Consider the following 26,778-nt stretch of genomic DNA (forward strand, 5'->3'; position numbering starts at 1 on the left):
ATCATTAATTTCCTTTGTTAAGCAGGTAGATGACATCATACGTAATCATTAAGTTCCTTTGTTAAGCAGGTCTGACATCATACATAATCATTAATTTCCTTTGTTAAGCAGGTAGATGACATCATACGTAATCATTAATTTTCTTTGATAAGCAGGTCTGACATCATACATAATCATTAATTTCTTTTGTTAAGCAGGTCTGACATCCTATGTAATCATTAATTTCCTTTGTTAAGCAGGTCTGACGTCATACGTAATCATTAATTTCCTTTGTTAAGCAGGTCTGACGTCATACGTAATCATTAATTTCCTTTGTTAAGCAGGTAGATGACCTTCTCCTAAACATTGTGCCAAATGGCAGCAACAAAGAGTAGTATATACAAGAAGTGGAACACACGACAAACATGCACAGTAGTGAACTAGATACGTACATAGTTATAACCTCAGTATTTCATTTACCCTAAACAAGTACAAATTGCCTAATAAAGTTGAATAATAAAAATCACTGAGAGATAGAATAAAAAAGAAACTAATCATGAAGATGAAAATAATAATGATGATGACAATTATGATAATAATTACAGTTAGTCCTCAATATATGCTCTAATTAAACAAATATTTGCGGATTACGAAAAATATATTGCCAGTCTTGGAATGAGTTCCTGATTTGTAAACAAATGGCAAAGTCAGTACTAGTTCTGCAAGTGTATATACATGTAGAGTGGGGTATTTATAGAGTCTATGGACATCTGCACTTGCATCTACCTGCCAGGTACAATTTTTGCTGTTTGTAAAGTAGTGGAAGAGTGTCATTGTTTTGCACATTTTGTGACAAAGCTTTCCAGATTCTAGGAGCTACTTCTCCAAATACTTTATCTGTGCCAATTAAAGTAATTTGCATGTCTATGTAACTATAAGCTCTCCTGGCTTCTCAAACTGTAAATGGAATTTGCAATAAAGCATTTATTTCTAATATGTTTGTATTTGTATTTTGACTAGCATCCATGTTTTGATACTTTAACCACCTACATTTACACTTCACTTTTACTACAGGTGCTGCAGACTCCCTCAGTTAACATGTACAATAACACAATAGTAAGGACACTGAATGCATGTAGTATGAAATGGAACATGAACTGATATCATGAATTTAACATGCTGTTCTTCTGAGACAGCTTGCTGCTGCTGCAGTGATTTAAGTTCTTTTTACAACAACAGTGGCTCAGGTTTGGAAGCAAACCTGAACATTAGAGGGCTAGATGACATGGATAATGACTGAATATCAGTGGCAGCAGTCTTTTCCTTGGAAGGATAGCTAACATCAATATATGCTTTCCCCTGGTTTAAACCTCATTCAGTTCAACACAGCGCGGGAATGTATGTACATTCAAAAGTCCATTACTGTACATGATAGCATTTCTGTGCCATACGGGATTGTGTCTACATGCAGCACTTAAACACTATATGGGACTGAGTGCATGCAGCACTTACACGTTATATAGCACTGTGTGTGTGTGTGTGTGTGTGTGTGTGTGTGTGTGTGTGTGTGTGTGTGTGTGTGTGTGTGTGTTTGTGTGTGTGTGTGCAGGTAGTTCTTCAGCACCAGATGAGACTATGTGCACATGCAGCACAAAACACCATATGATATGGGACTATGTGTCCATCCAGCACCATATGGGACTATGTATGCATGCAGCACCTAAACACCATATAGGACTATTTGTGCATGCAGCACCTAAACACCATATGGGACTGTGGGCATGCAGCACTTACATGCCATATGAGACTGTGTGCATACCTACTCCTTCTACCATATGAGATTGTATGTGAGTATGCAGCACTTAAGCACTATATGGGACTGCAGGTATTCAGCACTTCATCACTATACAAGTACCGGTTTGTGTATATGTGCAGTACATCAGCACTGCACTCAACTGTCTGTACCTGCACTGTGGGTATTCTGGATGGGAAAGCAGACACTGACAATTGCTGTATATCTCCCATTTTACTTAGAATGGCCAGTTTCCTGCTTCTCCCTTTTTCATGTCTCAGAATGATACCATGAGTAAAGCACTGCTCTTCTTCAGCCGATGTCAGTTTTCTCTCACATATCTGCAATGCACTGACTGCCACTTCATATACAGATTGCTTAAACAAGGTGGTTGGTTTCTGAATTAAAAGAAGCTGGTACAGGAGTCATTCACTCAAAGAACTTGAGGTGATGGGAGGAAGAAGGGTGATTGTAGTAGGTCAAGCAGGATAGTCATACAACACACACCTCTGCTTTTAATGCATGCAGTTTGACTAGTATGATTATCAGAATGGAGTGGGTACTCTGCGGGTGTGGGAAGCTCAGAGCTGATTATACTAAGTTTGTTGGTATAGAAGGTGAAGCTCCTTATGTGGTGAGAGGGTGTAAAGACAGTTTTAATTGTGTGACTGTTTTGTTTTTGCCTGAAAAAGTATTCACAGTGACACCCTAGATCCAAATGAAGACAACACATGTAAGGCTTGTTGGTAAAATCTCACTTCTTTACCTAATGCTAAATTATTTCTCCAAGCTACTTAGAAGTAACAAGTATTGTTTAAGAGTGCACAGTATGTTTCAAGAAATTAATTGTGTTTGAACCGGAAGTTGTCACTTCTAGGCTGTATCTACTCTTGGCACCATAAAGCATGCTTGTTATAAGAAATAGTTTTGTTTCTCACAATGTAATGCAATAATTGGCTGTTGAATTTCTGGAGTACCTGAGTTCATAACATATTTTGGCCTAACAAATGTACCCAGAACTGTTATTTCCCTTTTTTCAGTATTCAGCTGCTTTCAATCAGTAGTAGAAACAGGAATCCATTGACAAGATTTCAAATTTCATCAGAAGTTCCAATGTAAAAAATTGGCCTGTCTAGTTTAATTTTATAACCTACCCAAAGAGGATACTATACCATAATTATGATTTTCTAAGAAAATAGTTTTAAATGCACTAGCAGTCATCACTTGAATTACTTAAGTTTACTCACCTTAATATTTCGGATTAGCTGCATAACTTTGACGTTTACATCTTGTTCACCTGTGGAAACAGGATGGTTAATATACAGATTCTTTATATACCAGCTATATTATACAAAATTATACTGATGAATATTACAGGGGGGCATACACATCTGGTATATAATTTGTTAGGTCAAGGTAGTAGTGCCTGTGGAAATAATATATTCAACTGTAGAGTAACATTTTCAAATGAGGCAGACTCATGATCCTTGCTTTTCATCTAAAATAACTAACATTGAATATAACCATAAAAGGTAATTACATTTGCAATTAATACATTTTGAAAACATGAAACTCTACTACCAGATACCTAGTATATGTATCACGTTTTATTACTTTTTTCTGGATCTAATAATATTGTACAAAGATAATTATCAAAGCATCCTGATAAATATGCACATTTCCTTGCTGGAGGAATAATGTTCCTGCACAGTAGCCCATGATGCATAATGACACACAGGACTTTAGTAATGTACTCAGGCCAGCTAGCCAGACTCTACTAGTTACTGGCACTTTCTAACCTTGCTACAATCTCAACAGCATTATATAAGTGGCAATCCTGACAGATTTGACAAAAATTAGATTCCAAATAAGGTGGACATAGGAAAGCAAAATGTATATACACGCACACACACACACACACACACACACACACACACACACACACACACACACACACACACACAAACATGTACGCACATCATATACAAACATATATGGGTATACTAATCTGATTGAAGTTCACAAGTGTCGATGGTGGGCTGAGGTATACCTTGGAGATTGCAAATTAAAACAATACATAAAATGTTTAAAATATACTTTACATACAGGGGGGCAAGCCTCCTGTAGCCACATGAGGGGCTGCACCCCAACCCCCCTGCTAGTTATATATACTAACTCCGAGATTGCACAATACCAGGGAAAGGGTACATTCCTCAACCCCAGGTATTGTGCATTCTTGTACATTGTCAACCATTAACCAAAATTAATCAGCATTGTGAATGCACTCAACAAGTAGCCACAACTATTATGCACAAAGGAGGATGGAGCCAGAAACCAGAGCTTGTACTAAATAAAAATCAACGTATTTATAATAAAACCTGATATTTTGCATGCTTTCATCCCACACACTTCCCGAGACTTCATCAGAATACATACATAACAAGTCAACTTCCTTTTATAAACTCAGTGACATCATTTCCTGAAAACACTTAAAGGTCCTTAAAGGTATACTGCACCTTTGTAATTCCATAGGTTTGTGATGCACTGAACCTCACGAGTTGTTTATATAAGTTACAACACCAGACTTAAAAAAAATCAACTCATTATTGGTTTAAGAGTATCTTAGTTTTTAAAAACATGTATAGTACAACATATTATTAATTAATGAATAATACATCTTACTGTTGAAATTTTCCATTATCTTATAGTAAAATTCTAATTGGTTTGAACAATAAAATCTAGAATGAAATTAAAATTTGTTAAAGCTTTTCTGATCTTAACCAAAGTACAACTTTGAAAGACACATGTTCATTCAGCCCAGGGTAGCTGCTGGCATTCAACTTGAGTTGCCACAGAAGGTCTCTGTACTCCAAATTGGTCCCCCATGCACCTCACCGTGGGTCCCTGGGTACCTTTTTGAGTACACCAAAACAAAACTTTTGAAAATTAGCACAATTTAACAAATGTTTGTATAGTGTGCTATTGGAATTTTTCTTAGTTATGTCATAATTATGTCCATAGATTATATTTCTGAGCAGGAATTCAGTTTTTGCCCACATAAAAACCTGAGCAACCTGAACATATTGCCACATAAACAATGCCTGATGTTAAACAATACCATTTTTGTAGTGTAAGGGCTGTGTCCAGATTATTTTCAAGAGTTATTTTTTCACCATCCAATTATATATGTGCATTGCTTACAAAAAAAAACACAGTTGTGAGTGTCCTTTAATCCTTGATTAAGAAAATCTACTTCTCTAGTTCTGTTTTGTTCAAGCAACCACTTAACATTACTTGCTATCTTTTAAACAAAATGTATTTTTTCACCTACTGTATTAAACACTAAGTTGTTACTTTTCATAAATATCCAGTTTTTCTCTAAAATAGTTTTAATATTCTTTGCTCCCATATTATGTTGAACTACAAAAAGCTCTTTCAAGTTTGTCTCCTTTTGTTTCACCCAGTTGTTTACCCTTATATTTGCCACTACTTAGCCCAACACCTAAAAGGGGTTTATATCTATCACCCCATTTTTCAGTTACTATGTTAGTAATTATTTCTACAAAATCACTTGGGTAGCCCCTCTCAATAAACATGTCCTTCAATTTCTTTATTTCTGTTACCAAACAATCAAATATTGATGTAATTTGAGCCACCCTAATATTTTGTCCTTTAGCTAAACTTTTCTTGTAACTGAAAGGATCTGAAGTATAATAGTGTAAATATGCATTACTAAATGTTGATTTATATATATATATATATATATATATATAGTGGCTGTAAAACCAGTTTCTGAGTGTGTAATAGTGGTGTCAAGATAGTTAACTGAATTTCTGATAAAGGTGAGTGTAAACTTCATGATCTTGGTTGTACTATTTAAATATTCAATAAATTCCTGTACCAATATTTCTGGGCCGCTCCATAAAATAACAATGTCATCCAAAAATCACAAATACAATCTGAAGCACTTGTAAAAGTTAGAATTAAATGCATTTTTTCCCAAGCATATAGTACCAAATTTATACAGCCTCTATTGCTATGCTCTTCTTTGGTGTAAATATTTCACCTTTGGACTATATAAAGTTGTTGTCTAGTACAATAGAAATACAATCAGTAATCAAGGTGATTTTGCTTGTTTTGAGAGAGTTGCAAGACAATGGATTACCTCTGCGTAATCTCAGTCCATCTTCATTTGATATACAAGTGAACAAATCTATGACATCAACTGTCAGATAACATAATCTTTTTTAACCTCCCCAAAAAATCTTTCAATATATATGTTTGTTTACCAGAAATAGGCTTCAGAACATGATCTGTTTATATAGCCAATGGATAAGTCTTGGATCCGTGTGCTATAACAACTGGTCAGAGGGGGTGGTTAAAATGTTCTTGTGTATTTCTGGAATCTCAAAAATTGTAGGAATCATGGGACTGGAGTTCTTTAAAAAGCTGTAAATAACAGGTGAGATTCTTTTTTTTTCAACAGAAATTCTTCTAGCTGGAAATCTGTTTTTCTGTGGGCTAGTGTACCTCATTCTTTTAAACCTGTATGTAGATTTCACTATCATGTAGCACTAAAGCAGTTAAGAGCATCAAAAATCACCATGACTCCTCCTTTGACAGGTTTCATAATGCGTATTGTCTTGTAGTACATTAGGGAATTTAACATTTCCCTTTCTTTATGACAGAGATTGGACTTGAAATATTTTTCTTTGTTTTTGCTAACTTGTATATATCCCCTTCACACGCCTTCTTGAAGGCTTGGATAGTGAAGTGCAGAGCTGGACTAAATACATTCCTTCTACAGATATCATCATTTTCTTACATAATTTGTTCAAGAAGTACTGTTGGTCTAAGTAAAATGTACTACTAGATTTAATTTCATTGTGAATAATCTAAGTTTCACTAGGGAATCCATCATATCAAATTGTTTCCTTGGGATGAACTTAAAGCCCTTTTCAAAAAGTGAAAAATGATCTGGTCTGTTTAGGGTGGGAAACACTTCAGATTTCTGCATATAGTTTTATTGGCTGAAAGGATTATTAATGAGCTTATCTTGTTTTTAGTGCCTTTATAAATTCTGTACAATTGAGTGGCTCTTGGCTCATTTATACAAACAAAGTGGGTTCAGGCGCCTAGGCAGCGAGACATTTCCCTGTGGTACATTTTGGCTGGGGACACATGGCTGAAGTGACATTCAGCTGCAGAGAAATATGGCTGTTTGTAAATTCCCCTGTGGGCAAAGAGAAGCACATACTGCCATGCCCACAGCTTTAATAACCAAATGCATGGAGGCAGAAGAAGTAATGATTGTTGTGCTTAGTGTACAGTACATACTTGTGTGACTAAGCCATGTAGAAGTGTGCTACAGCATTCAGAAAATCCTGCCTGGTTCTGTAGTCACATTTATGCTCCAGTATGCATTTTAGGTAATGTTCCCTAGACACTGTGAAGAGGGTAGTGGGACACACACACTGATTATAAAAGCACTGCCCATTGTGCACTGCATTTTTACTGCCACTGACATGTCCTCTGGCCAGCCTGCTGCTTATGCCTGCCATATTGCCTGCTGGCTCATGTTCCGTTGGGGACCATGGACATTGTTTTCCCCATGTGCATTTGGTTATTGAAGTTGTAGGTATGGCAACACATTCTTCTCTTTGCCCACAGGGAATTTGCAAACAGACATATTTTTCTGCAGCTGAATGTAATTTCAGCCATTTGTCCCCAGTCAAATGTACCACAGGGGAAATGTCTCGCTGCCTAGGTGCCTGAACCCAAACAAAGTACTTTCATTGAATGATCACCCTTTTCTAAACTGTTTAAAGTAAACTGCGGTATTCGTGTCTTTAAGTTTGCTTATGGTACCATTTTGTATCTTTTAAGTTTATTTGTGCTAGCATTTCACTCCAGACATTCTTTTTCTGTGCTTTTACATTAGGAGGACTGTGATTATTCATCCAGTGGCAGTAGGTGTTTACCTGGTCTATCTGAACTGGGAAGCACACAAAAGGGCTCTAAGTTTTTTTTTCTGCACTTCTCTTATATACTGTGACTGTGCTTTAGCAGTTTCAAAGGAAAATATGTACTGTCTGCTGCTGCTTTAAGTAATTATTTGCACTGTATTACACTGTATATGTTAGTTATAGGGCTGTTGTACGTAGTTTATGTGGTTTTGTTACACTTGGGCTCCAAACCAGCTATTCTACATTAAGAAGGTGTTCTTCTGCACTCTTGTGGCAGAAGTGTGCGGATTTAACCTGTCCGAGCTGGGGATTGCTGGTGGAAGGCTTATTGTGTGCTTTCCTGACTGGTAGTCAGCCTGAAACTTGTTTCTCTTTGCTTGTATTTAAGCCTCAAGTTTAAACAGGCTTTGGTATAGATACTCAGAGCTATTAATTGTTTGGAGACTTTGCTACTGATTGCTGGGAATCTGCTTTCATCTGGAGCAATTCACTACTGAAAAGACAAAAATAAGTATTTTTTGTACTTCTCTTATATACTGTGACTGTAGTTTAGCAGTTTCATAAGCTATTTGCTGTTATTTTTGCATGCTACAGCAAATAAAAAATGTCTACTGCTGTTTTAAATAGTTAATTTCATTATATTACAGTGTATCTGTTAGTTGTAGAGCTGTTGTAGGTAGTTTGTGTAGTCTTGTTACACTTGGGCTCCAAACCAGCTATTCTACAATAAGAAGGTGTTTTTCTGCTCCCTTGTAACAGAAGTGTGCTGATATAACCTGTCAGAGTTGGGGATTTCTAGTGGAAGACTTATTGTGTGCTTTCCTGATTGGTAGTTAAATTATAATTTGTTTCTCTTTGCTCGTATTTGAGTCTCACATTTGCACGGTGATGCTCTTCACACAGAGGTGGTTAGCAGTGCCCTGTATAGACGCAAAAGCCTAGAAGCTCAGTTTTCCCTAAACAGCTGTCAATGTAACCCTTTTAAGCTTTTCTACTGCTGTAGGAGCAACTCGGTTGTGCACTGAGCCGCGTTGCCTTATTGATCAACCTTAGCCTACACAAAGTATAGGTTGCTCTTGTAGTGTCAGCAGTACCAGTACAGTCCTGTCAAATTAACCCATTCCTTTCCCTAATAAAACATACGGTATTAACCTGCTTTCATGTATGGGTAGTTTCCCATTATCTCTCTGGCCAGCCTGATAGACATGGGCATTTTGAGGCAATGTAGCAATTGTCTCATATATACTGACAACCACTTACTCCTGAAACAAATACTTTATGTGAGAGATTACAAAACTGGAGGCAAGACTTTCACATAAGGACAAATCAAATGCCAAACTGGTTGTCAGCACACACACACTTCCCACACTAAATAAGGATATAACACATAAACCCACATATACGGAGGTACTCACTAGTAAATTACCAAAAGCTCAGAGGCCTGCCAAACAGAAACTACTTGCACACATAAGGCAAAAAACAACCATAATGCATAATAACACACACACCAGTGTCTCAACAAATAATCCCATAAGGCGTAACACAAAAAACCTAAAGTATTCGTCATAGGTGATGCCATTGTGAGACACACATATGTTCCCCTCATCAGGCTGTATAAGGAGAGGGTTATGGTTGACTGCATGTCAGGTGCCAGGATCCATCAAGTCACTCAACCACAAGTACCAGTATGACTCTATCATATTCAACATGGGGGTGAGTGACTTGAGACATACCTCACCGGTCTATATGAAGAGAGACATGACTGCACTCTCAGATTATGTGCCACAAGCACGTATAATTTATTTATTTTACATTTGTTGACTGGGATAGTCCATCTGGGTGTGAGCCCATTTTCAGCGTAGGCCCGTGGAGAAAAGCTCCAATAAAACAAGAACAACATTGACAGGTACAGTGTCAGTTTTACATAGAATTTAACAGAAATATCTAGAGACAATAAAAAAAGTACAGTATGCAATAGGCACTTTAGTGAAAAGGAGAAAGTTATTACAATATAGTAAAGTTTTATATATATATATATATATATATATATATATATATATATATATTTTTTTGAGGGCAGGGGTCCATCTTTACATATGTGTATCCTTAAAACGGAAAATAAATTATCAAATTATACTCTTATTGTAGGTAGCTGATAGGTGGTGTTAACAAGTGGGAGTGGGGTATACATGGAGACTATAAAATTTAGGGGATGAAATTTGATGTGGGCTTATGTGGTATTAGCCTGGCTTGATGCAGGAGCAAAGCCAGTTGTTAGTGAAGTGGTGTTTGAGCAGAGTTTTCAATTGGTGTAGGTTGGTAGCATTTAGGATGTGTTGACGGATTGAGTTCCAAAGTTTAGAAATGTGGTGGGAGTAGAGGGCATCCCCGGCTTTGTTGTTGCTTTTGAATACTTGGAGGAGTGTTTGTGTGAGGATTGGAGTTGCCGAGTGTTGGCATATGGTTTGAGTAATTGTTGTAGGGCTGGGGTTGTGTTTGACTGGTATATTAGTTGGTGAGTAAAGACAAGTTGGGTATAGGTTAGTTGTTGTGGGAATTCTAGCCAATTTATTTGTTGTAGGGCAAAACAGTGGTGGGACCTATATGGGGAGCTAGTGACGATCTTGGCTATTTTATTGTAGGCTGATTCAAGTTTGGTAAGGTCAGTTTTGTTAAGGTTTGTAAAGATGGGAGACGCATAGAGAACAGTAGTTAAGAGATAAGCCCTGGCAATGCTCAGTCTAGAATGGCTAGTTAGGAAAAGATTAATTTGGTTAGGACAGCCTAGTTTGATGTGTTTTTTTACCGGTTTGAAAGAGGTGTAGGTCGAATTTTGATTTGCTATCAGTTGTGATACCTAGTAATTTGTGAGCTGGTGTTTATGATTGTGTTGTTGGAGGAGTGGATTTGAAAAGTGGCTGAGGGATTGGGTGTTTTGGTGGGAAGAAACAGCATGACTTTGGTCTTGTTTGGGTTCAGTATGAGGTTAGTGTTAGTTAGCCAGGATTCTACTTCTAGGAAGGATTGTTGTGTTATAGCCTGTAGTTGTGTTAGAGGAGCATATCAGGGTAGAGTCATCTGCGTATTGGATGACAGAGGCGAGAGATGTGGATTTATGGAGTTGATTTGTGAAGATGGTAAAAAGTAGGGGGACTAATATGGAGCCTTGTGGAACTGCTATGTTAACAGGGAGCAAAGATGATAGCTCCTGTTGCCATCTAACAGCCTGCTGGTGTTCGGTTAGATAGCTGTGGAACCAAGCTAGGGAAGAATGACTGAGATGTAATGTGGCCAGTTCTGACAGCAGTTTTTGGTGTGAAACTGTGTCGAATGCCTTTGAGAGATCTAGAAAGATGGACGAGACATATTTATTCTGATTTATGTGTTCATTTATTGTGTTAGTAAAACTGAGGAGGGGCAGTTGTGGTGCTGTGGTGGAGGCAAAAACCGTGTTGTGTGTTTGATAGGAGGTTATTGGAGATAAGGTAGTTTAGAAGCTGGGAGTGAATACATTTTTCTAGTATTTTGGAGAGAGGTGAAAGAATGGCAATAGGCCTGTAATTAGTAAGCTCGGTAGAGTTTCCACCTTTATGCAGTGGGGTGATATAGGAGACTTTCCAAATTAGTGGGACATGGTTCTCAGAGTTAGAGCAGTTGATGAGGATAGAAATGGGGTAGGCTACGACTTCAGAGGCAGCTTTGAGAAATTCTGATGGGAAGTTGTCAGCAGCTAGGCTGATGGGCTTGAGCTTACTGAGTAGTTTTTAAGCAGCATTCTATCTTCTGCAAGGCTGATGCCACAATACAAAGAAAAATGATTGACTTTAACAATTGGCTTAGCTTCTGGTGTCAATCCAAGGGGATCCAATATCTGTCAGCCTGGGAAGACATGGTTGACAGGTTACCCTTCTTTGCCAGAGGTGGTCTGCACCTGTCTCCTCTAGGCTTTTGGATATGGGCAAAGGCATTAGCCGCCACTATTGTGCTTTTTTTAGGCAGTACCAAAATAACCAACCTTTCAACATAATAAAATTCTCTCTAGATAAACTCAAGGTACTGCTGTATAATGCTAGGAGTCTAAACAAAAAGCTGCACAGTCTGAAAACACACTTCACTTTGGAAGATGCTGATGTCTGTGCAGTCACTGGTATATGGTTCAAAGGTGTGGAAAGCACCCCAGCCATGTAAGGCTACAATACCTTTCATACGTTCAGACCACAAACTGAGTGTGAAAGAACCAGAAGAGTGGGTGTATCCATCTTCATTAAAAATGAGTATACCTTGAGACTGGCCAAACAGTATGACTCTCTTGAGCTACTCCATGTCCACTTAACTATAGGCAAAGCCCCCTACCACGTCATAGCTAGCTATAGGCACCCCCTGCATGAAACAGGAAAAGCATACAAGTTTGTCAATAAAAATGCTCTGGAACAGCTAGTCAACACACACACAAGAGGCTGAAATGGACATAGTACTCAGTAACATGGGAGACCATTGCACCCTCCCCCCCTGGCCCAGTGTGATGTCCTCCCCTGTAAGACTGTACCATAAATCAGTCTCGTTTGATTTAATTTTAAGACCAGATACCTCATCAAGCTCAAAAACACAACAGTTTCTCAAAGACAAATTACTTCCTTCTAACTGATGGTATAAGAAGTTTCAAAGCCCCCTCGAACACAGATAATGTGGACTGCTATGCAGAGGTGTACACCTGTATAACCACTTAAGCAGTTGTTTAGAATTGGCTGCACTTGACTGAATTAAAACCACGTCTTGCCAAAAAAAATAAGCCACTCTGGTGGACCCCTGTTATAAACAGGCTACACAACAACATCTAAAAGGGAATACCCAGCTACGTGCTGAACTGGTTGTGGATGGCACCACCCATACTCATCCGGAGGTAATAACCAACCTGCTAGCTGACAGATGTGCAGCAAACTTGATGCCCTGTCCCCTACAGTCATCCCCCAAAGTATACAGGCCACCATTCCATAGCCTATTATCTCAAGAGAGCAGGTCACCTCTGTGCTCTTCAAGGCCAAGAACATGGCATCAATGGGACCAGACAACATCCTACATTGCCTTTTAAATACCTTATCATGACTTAGCAGAGCTACTTGGATCCCTGTTTAATCACGGCCTGCAAACTGACTATGTTTGGTGGAATGGAGGACAGCAACAGTAATCCCTCTGCACAAAGGGGGACCATCAACCGACCCTGGGAATTATAGGCCCATAAACTTGACTAGCCTCATCTGCAAGGCCATGGAAAGAGTCATTATGGACCTTAATTAATAAGAACATAAGTTATCTCCAAACTTTGGACCCAAACCAGTTTGGATTCATTAAAGGTAGATCATGACTGTTAAACATGGTTGACTTCTTCGAGAAAGTCACCAAGGCCCTAGACGAGGGAAAGGCAGTGCATACCACCTACCTTGACCTAGCCAAGGCATTTGACACAATCCCCCACTCAGGTATTATAGAGAAACTCTCACAACTGAGAATTAACCCGTACATTACCAGATGGTTAGTGAACTGGCTCACTGACAGGATACATACTGTCAAAGTGGGTGACTTCACCTCTAGCAAAAGAGCAGTCACCAGTGGCATGCCACTGGGTTCTGTGCTGGGTCCCTTACTGTTCAGAATTTATTTCTCAGAAGTCCAGGCAAACTTGGACAGCCTGTGGCTGACCAAGTTTGCTGACGATTGCAAATTGGGAACAATCATTGAATCCTCCAACAATGGTAATATACTACAGACAGGGCTAATTCAGACAAATGATTGCTGCCACAGCCATGGATTAAAGCTAAATGCAAAAATATGATTATTATTCCATTTGGGAAAGCTGATATCTCTGCTAATTACATTATAGAAAGCACCCCCTAAGTGTAGACCCAGCACTATGTGATCTGGGTACTCAGGTTGATAGCAATCTGAACTTTGACCACCATATATCCACAGTAGTAAGGAAATCCTTCTATGTGGGACACATGTTTTAAGTAAAGGCATTGCATCTAGATCTAAAGATGTTATAATTCCATTATACTCTGCCCTCATCAGACCAGTAATTGAGTATAATGTTTTCTTTTGCATGTACCTCACCAGACACCTGCAACAACTGGAGAGAACACAGAGGTTTCTCACCAAGAAATTACAGGGTACATAAAACAAGTCTTACACAGAAAGACTGAAAGCCCTGTCACTGTATTTTGTCTCCTACAGGTTGCTAAGGGGTGACCTGTGTCTGGCTTACAGGACAGTCTCTGATCCGGACCTAATGGAAATGTTACACATTTGTAAATCAAACTGCATGGGAGTCACTCGCTCCACTGATCTTAACCTAGCCTCTGACATGAACAGGTTATGCTGGACAGATAGATACACATACCAGAGACTGCCACTTCTCTGGAACAAGCTTCCAATTCATGTAAAACAGAGCCCATCCCTGACCGTCTTCAAATGCAACCTAGATCAATGGATGGCTGACAGCAAATTCACTCTTGGGGTGGTGTTCATGTCCCTTCTGGACAGAGGAAGTCAGTATTAACTACGATAGACCCTTACCTTTGCAAACCTTTCACTCACCTAACCACTGACAACTGGGGCAACTCATGATAAATATGGCTAGGCTTGTAAGGGCTATAGGGCCATTAGCCTAGTAACCTGCTATGAACCTATGAACTTAACTGAGGAAATTGAAGGAAATGAACTGCAGACATGTTATCTGTTTTGCCTGTTTAATAAGCTCACATACCTAATTCAAGCCAAACATTGCTACTTATAGAATCTTACTTTAGGTTAGGTGTAGAGGTATATCATGAGTTAATTTTCAAACTCTTGATAGATATCATCTGGCTCAGGCAATGGGGGAAGGAAAGAATTACCTAAAACTTACAGAAAAATGCACTGTTATTTGACTTATCCCCTGTTGAACTTGAGCCCTTTCATTTGCCATTAGTGGGATAACCTCAGATCCACTAGGGCAGGAGTCATCCAGAGGTGCAATAGTTCAGGCAGACATTGGAGAGTTTGTGTTCTTGCTGGCATCCTAATAATGAGAGCATTTGTGTAAGCCCTAACCCCACCCTTGGATGGGACATGGGCTACATGTATGGCTGAGGGGACTCACAATGCTTTCCCATGAGAGTACACTCTCCTGTGCACTTCTAATAAAGGCTATCACTAAGCAGTGGCTTGGTTAGTTGAAAGCTCAATATATAAGGTTAGAATTTATGGATTTGCATGCAACATCCATACATTCAACCTTATATCTTACTCTGTTGATAGTTCCTTCTTTCCTCATTATTGTGAACTGGACATTATTGCTAATGCATATTTTCTGTTAACCAAAACCTCTATCTCACAAAGATTGCTTGTTTAGACAGAGTAACAGCTGACAAATTTTAGCTTCTTGTTTTCCTTCTGTGGATTTAGCTAATCTCACTACACATCTCTTACATTGTGATTTATTTTCTAATGACAAAGCAGTTTCTCTGAACATTATTTTATCTATTAAATGAACACTAACTTTAATGTAGCATGTGAAACTTTGATTTTCATAGCAGACCATGACTCGGTCTTCTATAGATTCAGTCTCTCTCTCATCCAGACACGCAAATACACACACACACACACACACACACACACACACACACACACACACACACACACACACACACACACACACGCACACACAGTGTAGCTGCACATTTTTTCCACAATAGCATTTTCCAAGTTCTGTTTTATTAGGTAGTGGGAAATAAATGATAAACTTTGCCTTTCTGGACTCAAGGTTATATTCAAGCTTTCAATCTAATATCAGTAACTTAAAGTGCATGTTCAACTTGTTTTCACATATCAGAAAAATGACTGAAATACTTACTCCCCTTATAGAATCAGCATTCTGATTTTCTGTTGTGCATATGTCAGGAAAAAAAGAGTATTTCATTATTTCTTTTTCATAAAAAATAAACCACTTCCTTCAAAGTTCTGGAACCACCCCATCACACTTATCACAGAGATAATGTAAGGTAGGAGTTTCAGCCGGTTTACCACCACATAACTGAACACACGGCAGTCAAACCCAACAATGATCGATTCCGGTAACCAAATTTTTGCATGTTGAACGGTTCGGAATGTTGCAAAACCACCAAATGTGACATTTTCGACCACTCTACATCTAAAACAAGTGCTAACATGGGTCACAAAGGGGGAGCGGTTTTGCGATTCGATAAAGTTGCATTCAGCAATGTGCATATTTGCCGCACTCCTTTCGGTCATCAGGGCTCGACCATCAGTCCATTGGTTATACGGTGGTAAACCATTTCAGACATTTACTGCTTAGCTAGTCTCTTGAGAAAAAAAACAAACTAAATAATAATGAACAAAAAAACAACTAAGACAACAAAATAAACAAAAAAGCAAAAAAAAAAGTCAGACACCAGCCAGTCATTAATATCTAAGACAGAACTCATTAAGGTACCTTAGAGAATGGGCGACCTGTACATTGGCACCTGGATTGGAGAACAAACATTGTCTAGCAAGGTGTTAATCTACAGGTAAGGCTCCTTGAAAAACAAGTCTGCCCCTTCATTGCAGGATATTAAGCTGTCATGGAGCTCAGACTGAAAGAAAGCTAACGGAAGCCATTATTTTTACACTCGCTAAGCAGCGCTTTTGCCTTTCAGTGAATGTAAAATAAAAAAAGTGTGTGTGTGTGTGTGTGTGTGTGTGTGTGTGTGTGTGTGTGTGTGTGTGTGTGTGTGTGTGTGTGTGTCTGTGTGTGTCTGTGTGTGTATCTGTTTATGTCTGTGTGAATGAGTGTATGCATGCATGAAAATGAAATCAATCAAACCATTATTTTACACTCGCTAAGTAGTGCTTTTGCTGTTTAGCGAGTGTAAAATTGAGAAACATGAAAAAAGAAAGAAAAGTGTGTGCGTATATGTGTTTATGTTTCTGTCTGCGTATGTGAGCTTATGCGTGTTTGCGTGCTTGAAAGCATAATTGTGCTTCTGTGTGTGTGTGTGTGTGTGTGTGTGTGTGTGTGTGTGTGTGTGTGTGTGTGTGTGTGTGAAGAATGACATTGCATGAGCAATTGTAACAGCAACTGAGAGGCTTGCATACCTCTTGATCTCTTAGCAAAAGAAATCTGGATAAAGTCTAAAATAAAGGGAGAACAAAGGCTCAAAAATAGGAATAGATTTTAAATATTGTTCTTATAAAATTACAAAGTTGCTTGAATAACAGGATTTTTTATGTCAGCATTCATTTTCTGAAGCGCAAGTGTTTTTCTGTATGCATGTGTGTGAGAGAGAGTGAGATCAATTGACCAGTGGCAGCAGCTGTTGAAAAGGTTTACATACCTCTTGACCTCTTAGCTCAAGAAATCTGGATAAAGTCTAAAATAAAGGGGGAACAAAGGCTCAAAAATAAGAACAGATTTTAAATATTGCTCTTATAAAATCAGAAATTTACTTGAATAACAGGATTTGTGTTAGCATGCATTTTCTGAAGGAAATAATGTCTGAAACTCAAAGGTATGTATCTATTTTGTGACTTTAATCTGCAATGATTGGCAACAAACCACAAATTTTATGAGTAAGGGACCAAAAAAAAAATGAAGTAAATATCTGGATATTTTTGGAAATGTAATATTTTGGATGTGAAATATGTCCTCCAACACCATTTATGATACCACAACAAGTTTGAAACATTAGGTGCGGGAACTATTTACATCAAAAATATATATTAAAAAATAATATAGTAATAAAAAAATAAGTAAGTAAAACACAACAATTTTACAGACAGCCCATTCTCTAAGTGCAATAATGCCCTCCAGGGTGTGTGTTACTGTGTAAATAATGTCCTTCCAGGGGTGTAACACCCCTTAGCCAGCATTATTTACGCAGTAGCACACACCCTGTTAGGCATTATTGCTTGCATGATGTGTACACCTTCATGTAAATGGCACAGAACCATTTCCCAGTTCAGCAACCATTTCCCAATTTAGCAACAGCCCTAACATGGCACTGAATGGTCCTTTATCACAGAAATGTGCAGCACTGTGAATGGCTGGCTTAGCGGCCATGCTGAATGTTGGTGAGGCATTCCTGGGTGAGAGACATATGCGTATTAGCCATGCAGTCTCTCTTTCTCTCTCTCTCTCTCTCTCTGGATCTTCCTACAAGAAGACATCTACACGGCTGTCCCCATCATGTCACAGTATTGAACACAGCAAAAAGACCATGCTCAGCTGTCTGCCATGAACATGGTTGGAAGATCCAGTAGACCACGAGGAATTACTTTTAATATGCTGTAATGGAACCAATGGCAGTGCAGGAATCAGGGGATGTGGGGTACACTAGACCACCCAGGGATTTCTTTTACAGCACCATACCAGCATCAATGTCAGTATGGGAATCTGGGGTGAGGGCAGCCACTGGACACAAGGGATAACCCAAAAAGTAAAATGTCATAATGGCACTGACATCAAGGATTGGGGAGTGGGGGGGATTACCATACCACCAGGACTCAACAGATACATGCCATAATGGCACTCCAACTATTGTAATGTGAGAATAACATGATGGCAGATAAGGTAGAGACAGGAGGGACAGGTACCAGGTACAGGGACTGTGGTGTGTGTGTGTGTGTGTGTGTGTGTGTGTGTGTGTGTGTGTGTGTGTGTGTGTGTGTGTGTGTGTGTCTATCTGACAGAGTGACTGGAAGGGAATCGTACTTACTACATACATAACCAGCGGGTTACTACTGCAACATGCCGATCAGCAATGATCTGCACTCTATGTAAGTAAATGCAATTCAGAGAAATGCAAATTAGCCAATAATGTGGTCTTACCTTGATGGTACTAAAATGACTCTGAATACCAAATGGGCACATCATGGGAGAGGGACCTTTCTAGCATGACCTGTATGGCACTTCAATTAATTCTCAGGCAATACGTAAAAGTTGTGTTCATTAAGCATTAATTTTATCCAAGTGGCCATTCTTTCACTATAGTTTTATTGCTGGAGCCAGTACATGGTTAAAATATTAAAAGGGAGAAAAAAGATGTACTCATTTCCCTTTACAAACTAGTTGTTCTTTTAACAGGGGGAAATGGGTTTGTCAATTCCTCATGGGCAGAAGATTTCCTGCACAACTTCTACCCTGACTGCATTCAATTAATGAATGCTGATCACATCTGCGCCTCCAAACATGTAAATGTGGCCATGACAGTGGTGTTTTTCAGTAGTCCTAGCTTTACATAAATTATTATTTTATGTGTTAATAGGATTAGAATTGACACCAACCAACACTGAATGTCTCAAAATGGCAAAAATTGAATGCAGGTATTGCATTCAGTTTCTTCTTTATGCACATGATCTTTAATGACCCTGTTGGTCCAATAAAAGATATCACATCATACCTGTGTTCCAGTGTCTTTGTACTTTCTATTAGAGGACCAAAACTGCATTTCTTAATGTATTTTCTAACAAACATAGAATTTTACAACTCCCTACACATAGTTACAGTATACCTGACATAATTAAAACACAAATCACAATATTCTTTAATGCAGGAGGAAGATCAAGTTATTTAATAAAGACAATATCCTTTCGAGACTTTCAAATGGAAACTGTAATGCAGTAAATGACAGATTTATGAAAACACACTTGGATGCTGTTCTCAATGACACGAATAAGTCTGCTTAGGCAGATACTCAATGTATTTTATGATATTTTTAACAAAAATGTTTTAATAAAACAAATAAATAAGATATACAGCAGAAAAAAGCATTACTTAGATTTCAAAATGTATCTAAGCTATTAAAACAAAATGTAAATAGAGTATAAAAATTGGTTATTTTTATTACAAGATATTCCAGCTCTTATGATGATGAACTGAGTCTATCAAAGGATGAAAGTAGTGGTAAGGTATTTATTTATTTATCCTTTATTCACTGGGTTAGTCCCAGTAGGCTAGTAGCCTCTTTTCAGGAGAGACCTGAGGCAGTATTTATACTATTAGGGGAAATGTGTGCAGGGCATCGTGAAACTTCCCCGACTCATCATTGTTGTGAGTGGGACCCATTTTGCAGAAGCACTTCCTGTTTCCATTCCAGGCACAGAGGCAGCCTGGAGAAACAGGGAGGAAGATGGAGAGAGAAGAAGATGATGGAGAGGTGAGAGAAATGGAGGAGAAAGCAAATGAGATCGCGGAATGTGTGTAGGATTCTGAGATCTTTCAAAAAAATCTATTTGATGGAGATGCATCAGCAAATGATGGCTGTATAATTACAACCCTCTATTCCAGAACATTGCAGGATAATTTACTTAAAGAAACAATGATGCAAAATGAGCTGGAAAATGAAGGAGATCTTTCCGGGGGGGGGGGGGTCATTATGGAGAAAACACAAAAGGATGATGCAGAGACAATCTTGCAGGATAGTGGTGAAATGGAAAAGAAAACATATGCAGAGTAATTAAAAGAAGGCAGAAGAAAATGATTCAAAGTAAAGAAGACACTGCAATGGACAGGTATGAAGTGTGGGACAATTTAATAGCTCATTTGGGTGTAAAAGCACATGAAGTAAGAACATTTATTGTTATTAACAAATATACATTTTGTGACATTATACTTGAGGCTGTTTTTTTTTCAATGGGAATTTTTTCTTGGAGAATATGAAAAAGAAAGACAGTAACCCATGGAATCTTTATGTGATAAAAGCATTTAAGAAGGAAACAAAAAAGAAAATGCATGTACAATTTCAAACAGAGGTAGAAATAGAAACTTTGAAAGGACATTTGAAAACTTTATGTAAAGAAGTACTGGACATTGCAAACATTTATGCCAAAAGGGGTTTATGGACTGATAATTGGGATTTTAATATTGGGTTAAAAATAGAAAGAGAAAAAAACTGTACATATACCAAGCATGATAAATGTGGAGAGGAATAGGGGTGTCGGAAAATATTGGGGACAGCTCAAAACATGCTTTTTTTTGTTGTGGAAATGAAGGACATTTTTTTAAGTAACTGTAACAAAAGAAAATGTTATATTTGTGGTAAAATAGAACATGATGCAAAATATGTGAATTAAAATGTTATAAATGTAACAAAATTGAACATTCATGGATGGATTACAAAAATGAAAATAAGAGTAAGGAAAAAGAAAGAGAATGAAATGAACAAAGAGAATACATTTTAGAAGTAGTAGCAACAGAAGAAAAATGAGATGAGAAAAAAATAATAAAGATGATATGGATGAAGGCTCTGATATAAGTGATGAAAAATACATAAATTGTGAGGTAGTAAAAGAAAAAAAAAATTCTAATAGTAAAAGGGTAAACGATAAAATAAGACATTTTAAAGGGATATATACAAAAGAGAAAAGAAAAGAAATGGATGAAAATTAATATATACAACTAATGACTGGAGGCTGGCATAATGGTTAAGGTGCTTGAGTCACGAAAACAAAGTACAGTGTATTTTTTATTGTTACAATTGATGTAGTTAGTATTTATATTTATGTTTTTTTGAATATTGTTTTTTATAAAATGTTCCACAAGTTTTAAATATTACATTATATTGCAAACAGTATGAATTATAGATAGGTTAAGATAGTCCAGTTAGAATGGTGTGTTAATGTAGGCTATTATATATATGTTTTAAGCTTTTTGTATATATGTTTTATAGTTGTTTAGTAAGTAAATTAGGTGAAATATGAAGATATTGGTATCATATGAGTTATAATTAAGATACATGCACTGGCACTTTAAATTAACTCATTTCAATATGAGTCAAGCGTTCTTTTTAAAAAAAGTGGTGCCAAAAAGTTTTTAAAAGGGTACTGTTTTTACTGGTTCAGTGTTCTGAGGAAGTCTGCATATAGCAGATGAAAGCGCTTAACAATCTGTTTATTTCGATCCATGTTTGTCTGTTTTTAATAGAATAAATTGTCATCATCCTTGTTCGAGTCCAGTTTCACTTTTTGTCTGGTCAAGCATAGCGGAGATGGACGTGCTGTCTCATAGGGGATATTCCGGAGTTGTTTTGTTTCCAGTTATCGTTTGTAGGTATGCAGAATTATAACATTATATTCTTATACTATTTATAGAGGAAGGGAAAGCTTGTTTCATCTGATTTTAGACCGTGGGCAGGATTCACGAAGGCTTGCACGGAGTGTAAGAGACGTGCAACACTCCATGCAAGCCTCGCGATCCAGGAACAGCCCTAAACTCCGTGTAAGAGACCAGCTAAAACGTCTCTTACACGGACTGGGCGTGGACATGCTAAATACCTCACTTGCATCCGAAAGGTATGCAAATGAGGTATATTAGCGATCCACGAAGCAGAAACCAGTCCGTGTAGGAGACGTTTTAGCTGCAGAAATGTACTCAGTTGACAACTGAGTACATTTCTGCAAAATCCACAATGGAGCGATGTCAGCTCCAAAAAAAGGTTGCATATGATTCAGGCAGCATGCCAATGGCCAAATATGTGGCCATTGGCAAGATAACCCGATGCAAAAATATTAAAAATATGATTTTTTTTTTTTCGGCAATCGCCGATGTTTAAACCCAGCACAGCCCCGTGCAAACGGGCTGCGCTGTATAAAATCATAAAAAAGAAGGTTATAAACCCACAAATGTGGGTTTCATGCAATACATGGAATGACAATGCAGGGACCAGCAGACCAAAACCAACATGGCCACCGTGTAGTGGTTGCTAAGGGGGGAAGCTGAGTCTAAGACATGTAACTAAGCATTAGTAGGCAATCTCATGTAAATGAGGGTTAGGATACTGAATCTCACAGTCACATACCAAATGAGCACAGTCTGAGTAGTGTAAGAGATACAAAAGGGGGAGGAATAGAGTAGGAGATAGGTGACATCACAGGGGGGAATGGTAGAAAGAAATGCAGTTCATTGGAGGCCAGTGTAACATGACAGATGACAGGCACAGATCATGGAAAGAGGTGTGCCACTAGATAAGTCATGGAAAGTCAAGAAATGGAAGGTATACACTGTTACCTACACCAAATTTTCTTGATGGCCGTGCATGCGCACGTGTGCGCGCAATGAAGCACGAGTAAGGCAGTATGTGCGCATGTAAGGCAGTGTGAGCATGTGGGAGCGTGTTGGGAGATGTTTAAGACTGTTTGCGCGTGTGTGCGCATGTGTAAGGCAGTCTGAGTATGTTGGAGGCTGTTGGCAGACGTGTAACGGTGTTTGCACGGGTGTACGCGCGTTTAAACCCGAATAAGTAGATTCTTAACCGTGTAAGCACGTGTGCGCGCGTGTAAGCCACTGTGAGCGTGTTTCAGATAGTATGCAAGTTGCTCCCCCCTGAGGAAACAGAAAGGAAAAAGGAAGCAACAGAATTAATAGGAAGCTAGCAGGGATAACTGCTGAAGCTAGCAGGTGAAAATAATTAGAAGCAGGCAATTACACAGGCAGAATAGTAGCCCAGCCCAGCACTTAAAACTCTGCAAACAGTAGTGCAGGATGTTTCCATTAAGAGACACTGCAAGACAGGAGTAAGCTAATAGAAGTGAAAACTGAAAAAGCTGAACTCAGAGCAGAAATGTTAGGGGCTGCCATAGCTGTCATAATGAGACATAGGCGACTTGCTGGGGGTGGTGACAATGCAGATGGTGCCAGACAACCCACAGTGAGGAGACGGAGAACAGTGTACAGGCCCAGGGTCACCTACCATGGGTTACATGAGCTGGAGATAGTAGAGCGCTATAGAGTGGACAGAGAGCTCCTGCAGCAGATTGTTGAGCTGTGCAGGCCACACCTCACACCCAGAACCAACAGAGGGGAACCCATCCCAGTGGAAACCAAGGTATGTGTTGGCCTAAGAATACTAGCAACAGGTACCTTCCAGAGACCAACTGGCGATATGATGGGGATATCACAGGCATCAGCCTCCAGGGTACTACACCAGTTCCTGGATGCCATGTCAGCACATGTTGGTGATCATGTATATTTCCCCAATGCCCGTGAGGTATTGGCCAGCAATATGCGTCTCTTCCAGCAAATAGCGGAATACCCTGAGGTACTGGGTGCTATAGACTGCACGCACATACGCATCAAAGCACCAGCAGGTGAGCGGGGTAGGGCCTACATTAACCGCAAGGGTTTCCCCTCCATCAACTGCCAGGTCATGTGTGATGCCCAGGGCATAATAATGAATGTGTGTGCTGGCTGCCCTGGGAGTTATCACGATTCCCACATCTGGCATTTGACACAGCTGTACCAGACATTTGCCAATGGGGACATCCCACACGGACACCTAGTGGGGGATGCAGGTTATGCACTGGAGCCGTGGCTGATGACACCCATCAGAAATGCACACACACCTGAACAGGAATGCCATAATGAGGCACACGCACAAACACGTAATGTGATAGAGCGTGTGTTTGGGCTGCTCAAGTCACGGTTCCAGTGTCTGGACACATCTGGTGGAGCCTTGCAGTACACACCAACTACATGTACCCAAATTGTCATAGTATGTGCTATGCTACATAATATGATCTTGCGAAAACAGCTGCAGCAGGACCAGCATAGGGCCGGGCCAAACAGCCCCCCACCATTGCCAAGGCCATCACAGGCAGAGCGTGACTCGGAGGAGGAACAACCTGAGCCTGCCCCAGTAGGCAGAAGGAGGCGTGCCCAGTATGCCCTGGCCTTGGCAAAGAGGCAACGCATAGCACATACACTGGCACAGTAGGAACCCTGGGAATGATACCCCTCTGACTCACTCATATAGTAACAGGGATGCCTAACATGACACAACCTGCTCTCAAACATGTACAGGGAGTGTAGTATGTGCATTCGACAGAGGCAGCCCTGCAGCACCACCTGAGGCATGATTGCCATGTGTCAAGCAATGTAACATCATCTAGTATATGCAAACATGAAGACCCTGCCTAAACATCTCACCCTCACCAAGCATGATGCCACACTATGAAGACAAGAAGATCAAGTACAATAATCGGCTGAAGTAATGCAGTCAGTCAAAGGGGAGCCAATGTGTCACAGGCTGGGAAGATATGCGAGTCTGACATGATGCACCACCTGCTAGGGGTGGCATGCACCTAGCATGCCATGCCCCATGGATACTGGCAAAGGCTGTCAGTACCCACAACATGCCCTGAATAGGTAAGTCGCAAAACACACCCAACCTCATAGGTTCTACAAGGGATAGGAACCTAGATGTAATACTACCCCATGACAGATGTACAAACAGCAAGATGTGTGCAGTGTAAATGCACACAGTAAGGAGAATGTAGATACCAGTCCTGTAATAGAGAACTGGGCAAGGCTCACAGCAGCACCCTAGCACTACCAGGTCACACCTCATACTGTGCTGTACAGCCGCAAAACATGGAACAAGCTACAAAAGGAGGGTGACTAGCAAGAAATAGCAAGGATAACCACACCCCATGTTGGTACCACAACAAGAAGCAGCATGGAATAGCCATGGTCAAATACCAATGGCTAAAACTGCCTCGCAGTAGATAGCCTGCTGCAGACCACTGTCCTAATACCAGGAACATCACCTGGCCTATGTCGGAATACATGAATATATCAAGCCCCCCAAACCACATTATATTGCTCGACTGAAAATACCCAGACAAACACCGGTAGCATCGTACTAGCACCAACACAGTAGGGGAAAATTACCCAGATTCCATAAACCAAACTGCCCAGGAACAATGTACTACCCCCACAAGAGGGGTAAGCATACTGGATGTGATAATCAGCAACATGTGTACTGGATGGCAAGATGAGAAGTGTACCCCTCACTGGTAAGACAAGACCATAGAGTAAGCACACTGGAAATACACACCCGACCCCAGTCCCTGGCCAGAATACCACAGTGAAAAACATGTGTAAAGTATAGGTTGCAGTCCTCAATACCGATGTTGAATCCACAAAAGGCCCTGTACAAGTGCAGAACATGGGACACACCACAGAACATGTTATACAGGCATTCCATGAACACAGCCAGGAATGCTTGGAGTATGCAATCACAAATAACAACAACACACAATGCCATACACGCAGACATCTGGCATGCTGGGCTCCAGCCATTACCAAACCATGCAAGAGAATGAGGAAGATACCACATGATAGAGCAAACATAAAAAGGGAAGTAATCACTGACCAGTAGTATGGCAACAACATATGTCCACACATACAATCCACTAAGTCCAGCCACAACAAGTATAACCTATGAATCCAGAGGCAATGTGACGCCTGTACCAAGTACACAGACAAGAACAACACCCCCGAATAAATACAAACATATGTGATAGATGCATCCATGTATCCAAAGCAGAGGTTGAGCTCCAACAAGCCAGTACTGTCAACACTAGTCAGGAGGAGAAGGTAACCACATACAACACGAACCCAGTCCCACATAGACCTACCACAACTGTAAACCAAACACATAAACACAGACAAATATGCCCGGAGGCCTCAATTACAAACACACCACACCAACAGACGCCTCCAAAGTAGATCACAAGCAACCACAACCTTCAAACATAGCACATGCAATGAATAGTACGCAAAGCTGATGTGCCAAACAGTCACAGGCCCGAAGGAGAAACAAATGCCTGATACAGTCGTAATAGGTGTCTGTATAGGCAGAAACACAGCTGTCCCACTCACCAGACTGAACAAGGGAAAGGGTAGAGTAAGCTGCTTGTAGGTAGCCACAAAATGCCACGTAACACAAGTACGCAGGTCACCCCAAAGCAAGCAGGAATATGATGCACTTAATGTCCATGCTGGGGTGAATTACCTGAGATGTACCTCCCTGGTCAACAACAAATGAGACATGTATGGTCCCTCCGAGTATGTACCCCAGGGCGGGATGACACTGGCTGTGTGCAGCATCCAACCCTCACAAAGAATGATGCCACAGTACAAACACAGAATGCTCATGTTTAATAGCTGGCACAGTTACAGCTGTCAGTCCAAGAGGGTGTAATGTGTGTCCGCTTGAGATGTCAAGC

At 39.7% G+C, this 26,778-nt stretch overlaps 1 protein-coding gene across 1 annotated transcript in view; it reads right to left on the reverse strand.

Annotated features, from left to right (window-relative positions):
* Nucleotides 1-26,778, reverse strand: part of MYO1H (myosin IH) — an 835,299-nt gene that overhangs the window by 187,302 nt on the left and 621,219 nt on the right. Inside the window, exon 26 of the mRNA XM_044068514.1 lies at nt 3,019-3,068. Coding sequence (XP_043924449.1) covers nt 3,019-3,068 — 50 coding nt within the window. The remainder of the gene's footprint in view (nt 1-3,018; nt 3,069-26,778) is intronic.

The sequence above is a fragment of the Protopterus annectens genome, chromosome 4.part0, assembly GCF_019279795.1.
Source record: "Protopterus annectens isolate FY-2018-M chromosome 4.part0, PAN1.0, whole genome shotgun sequence".
Classification (NCBI taxonomy): Eukaryota; Metazoa; Chordata; order Ceratodontiformes; family Protopteridae; genus Protopterus; species Protopterus annectens.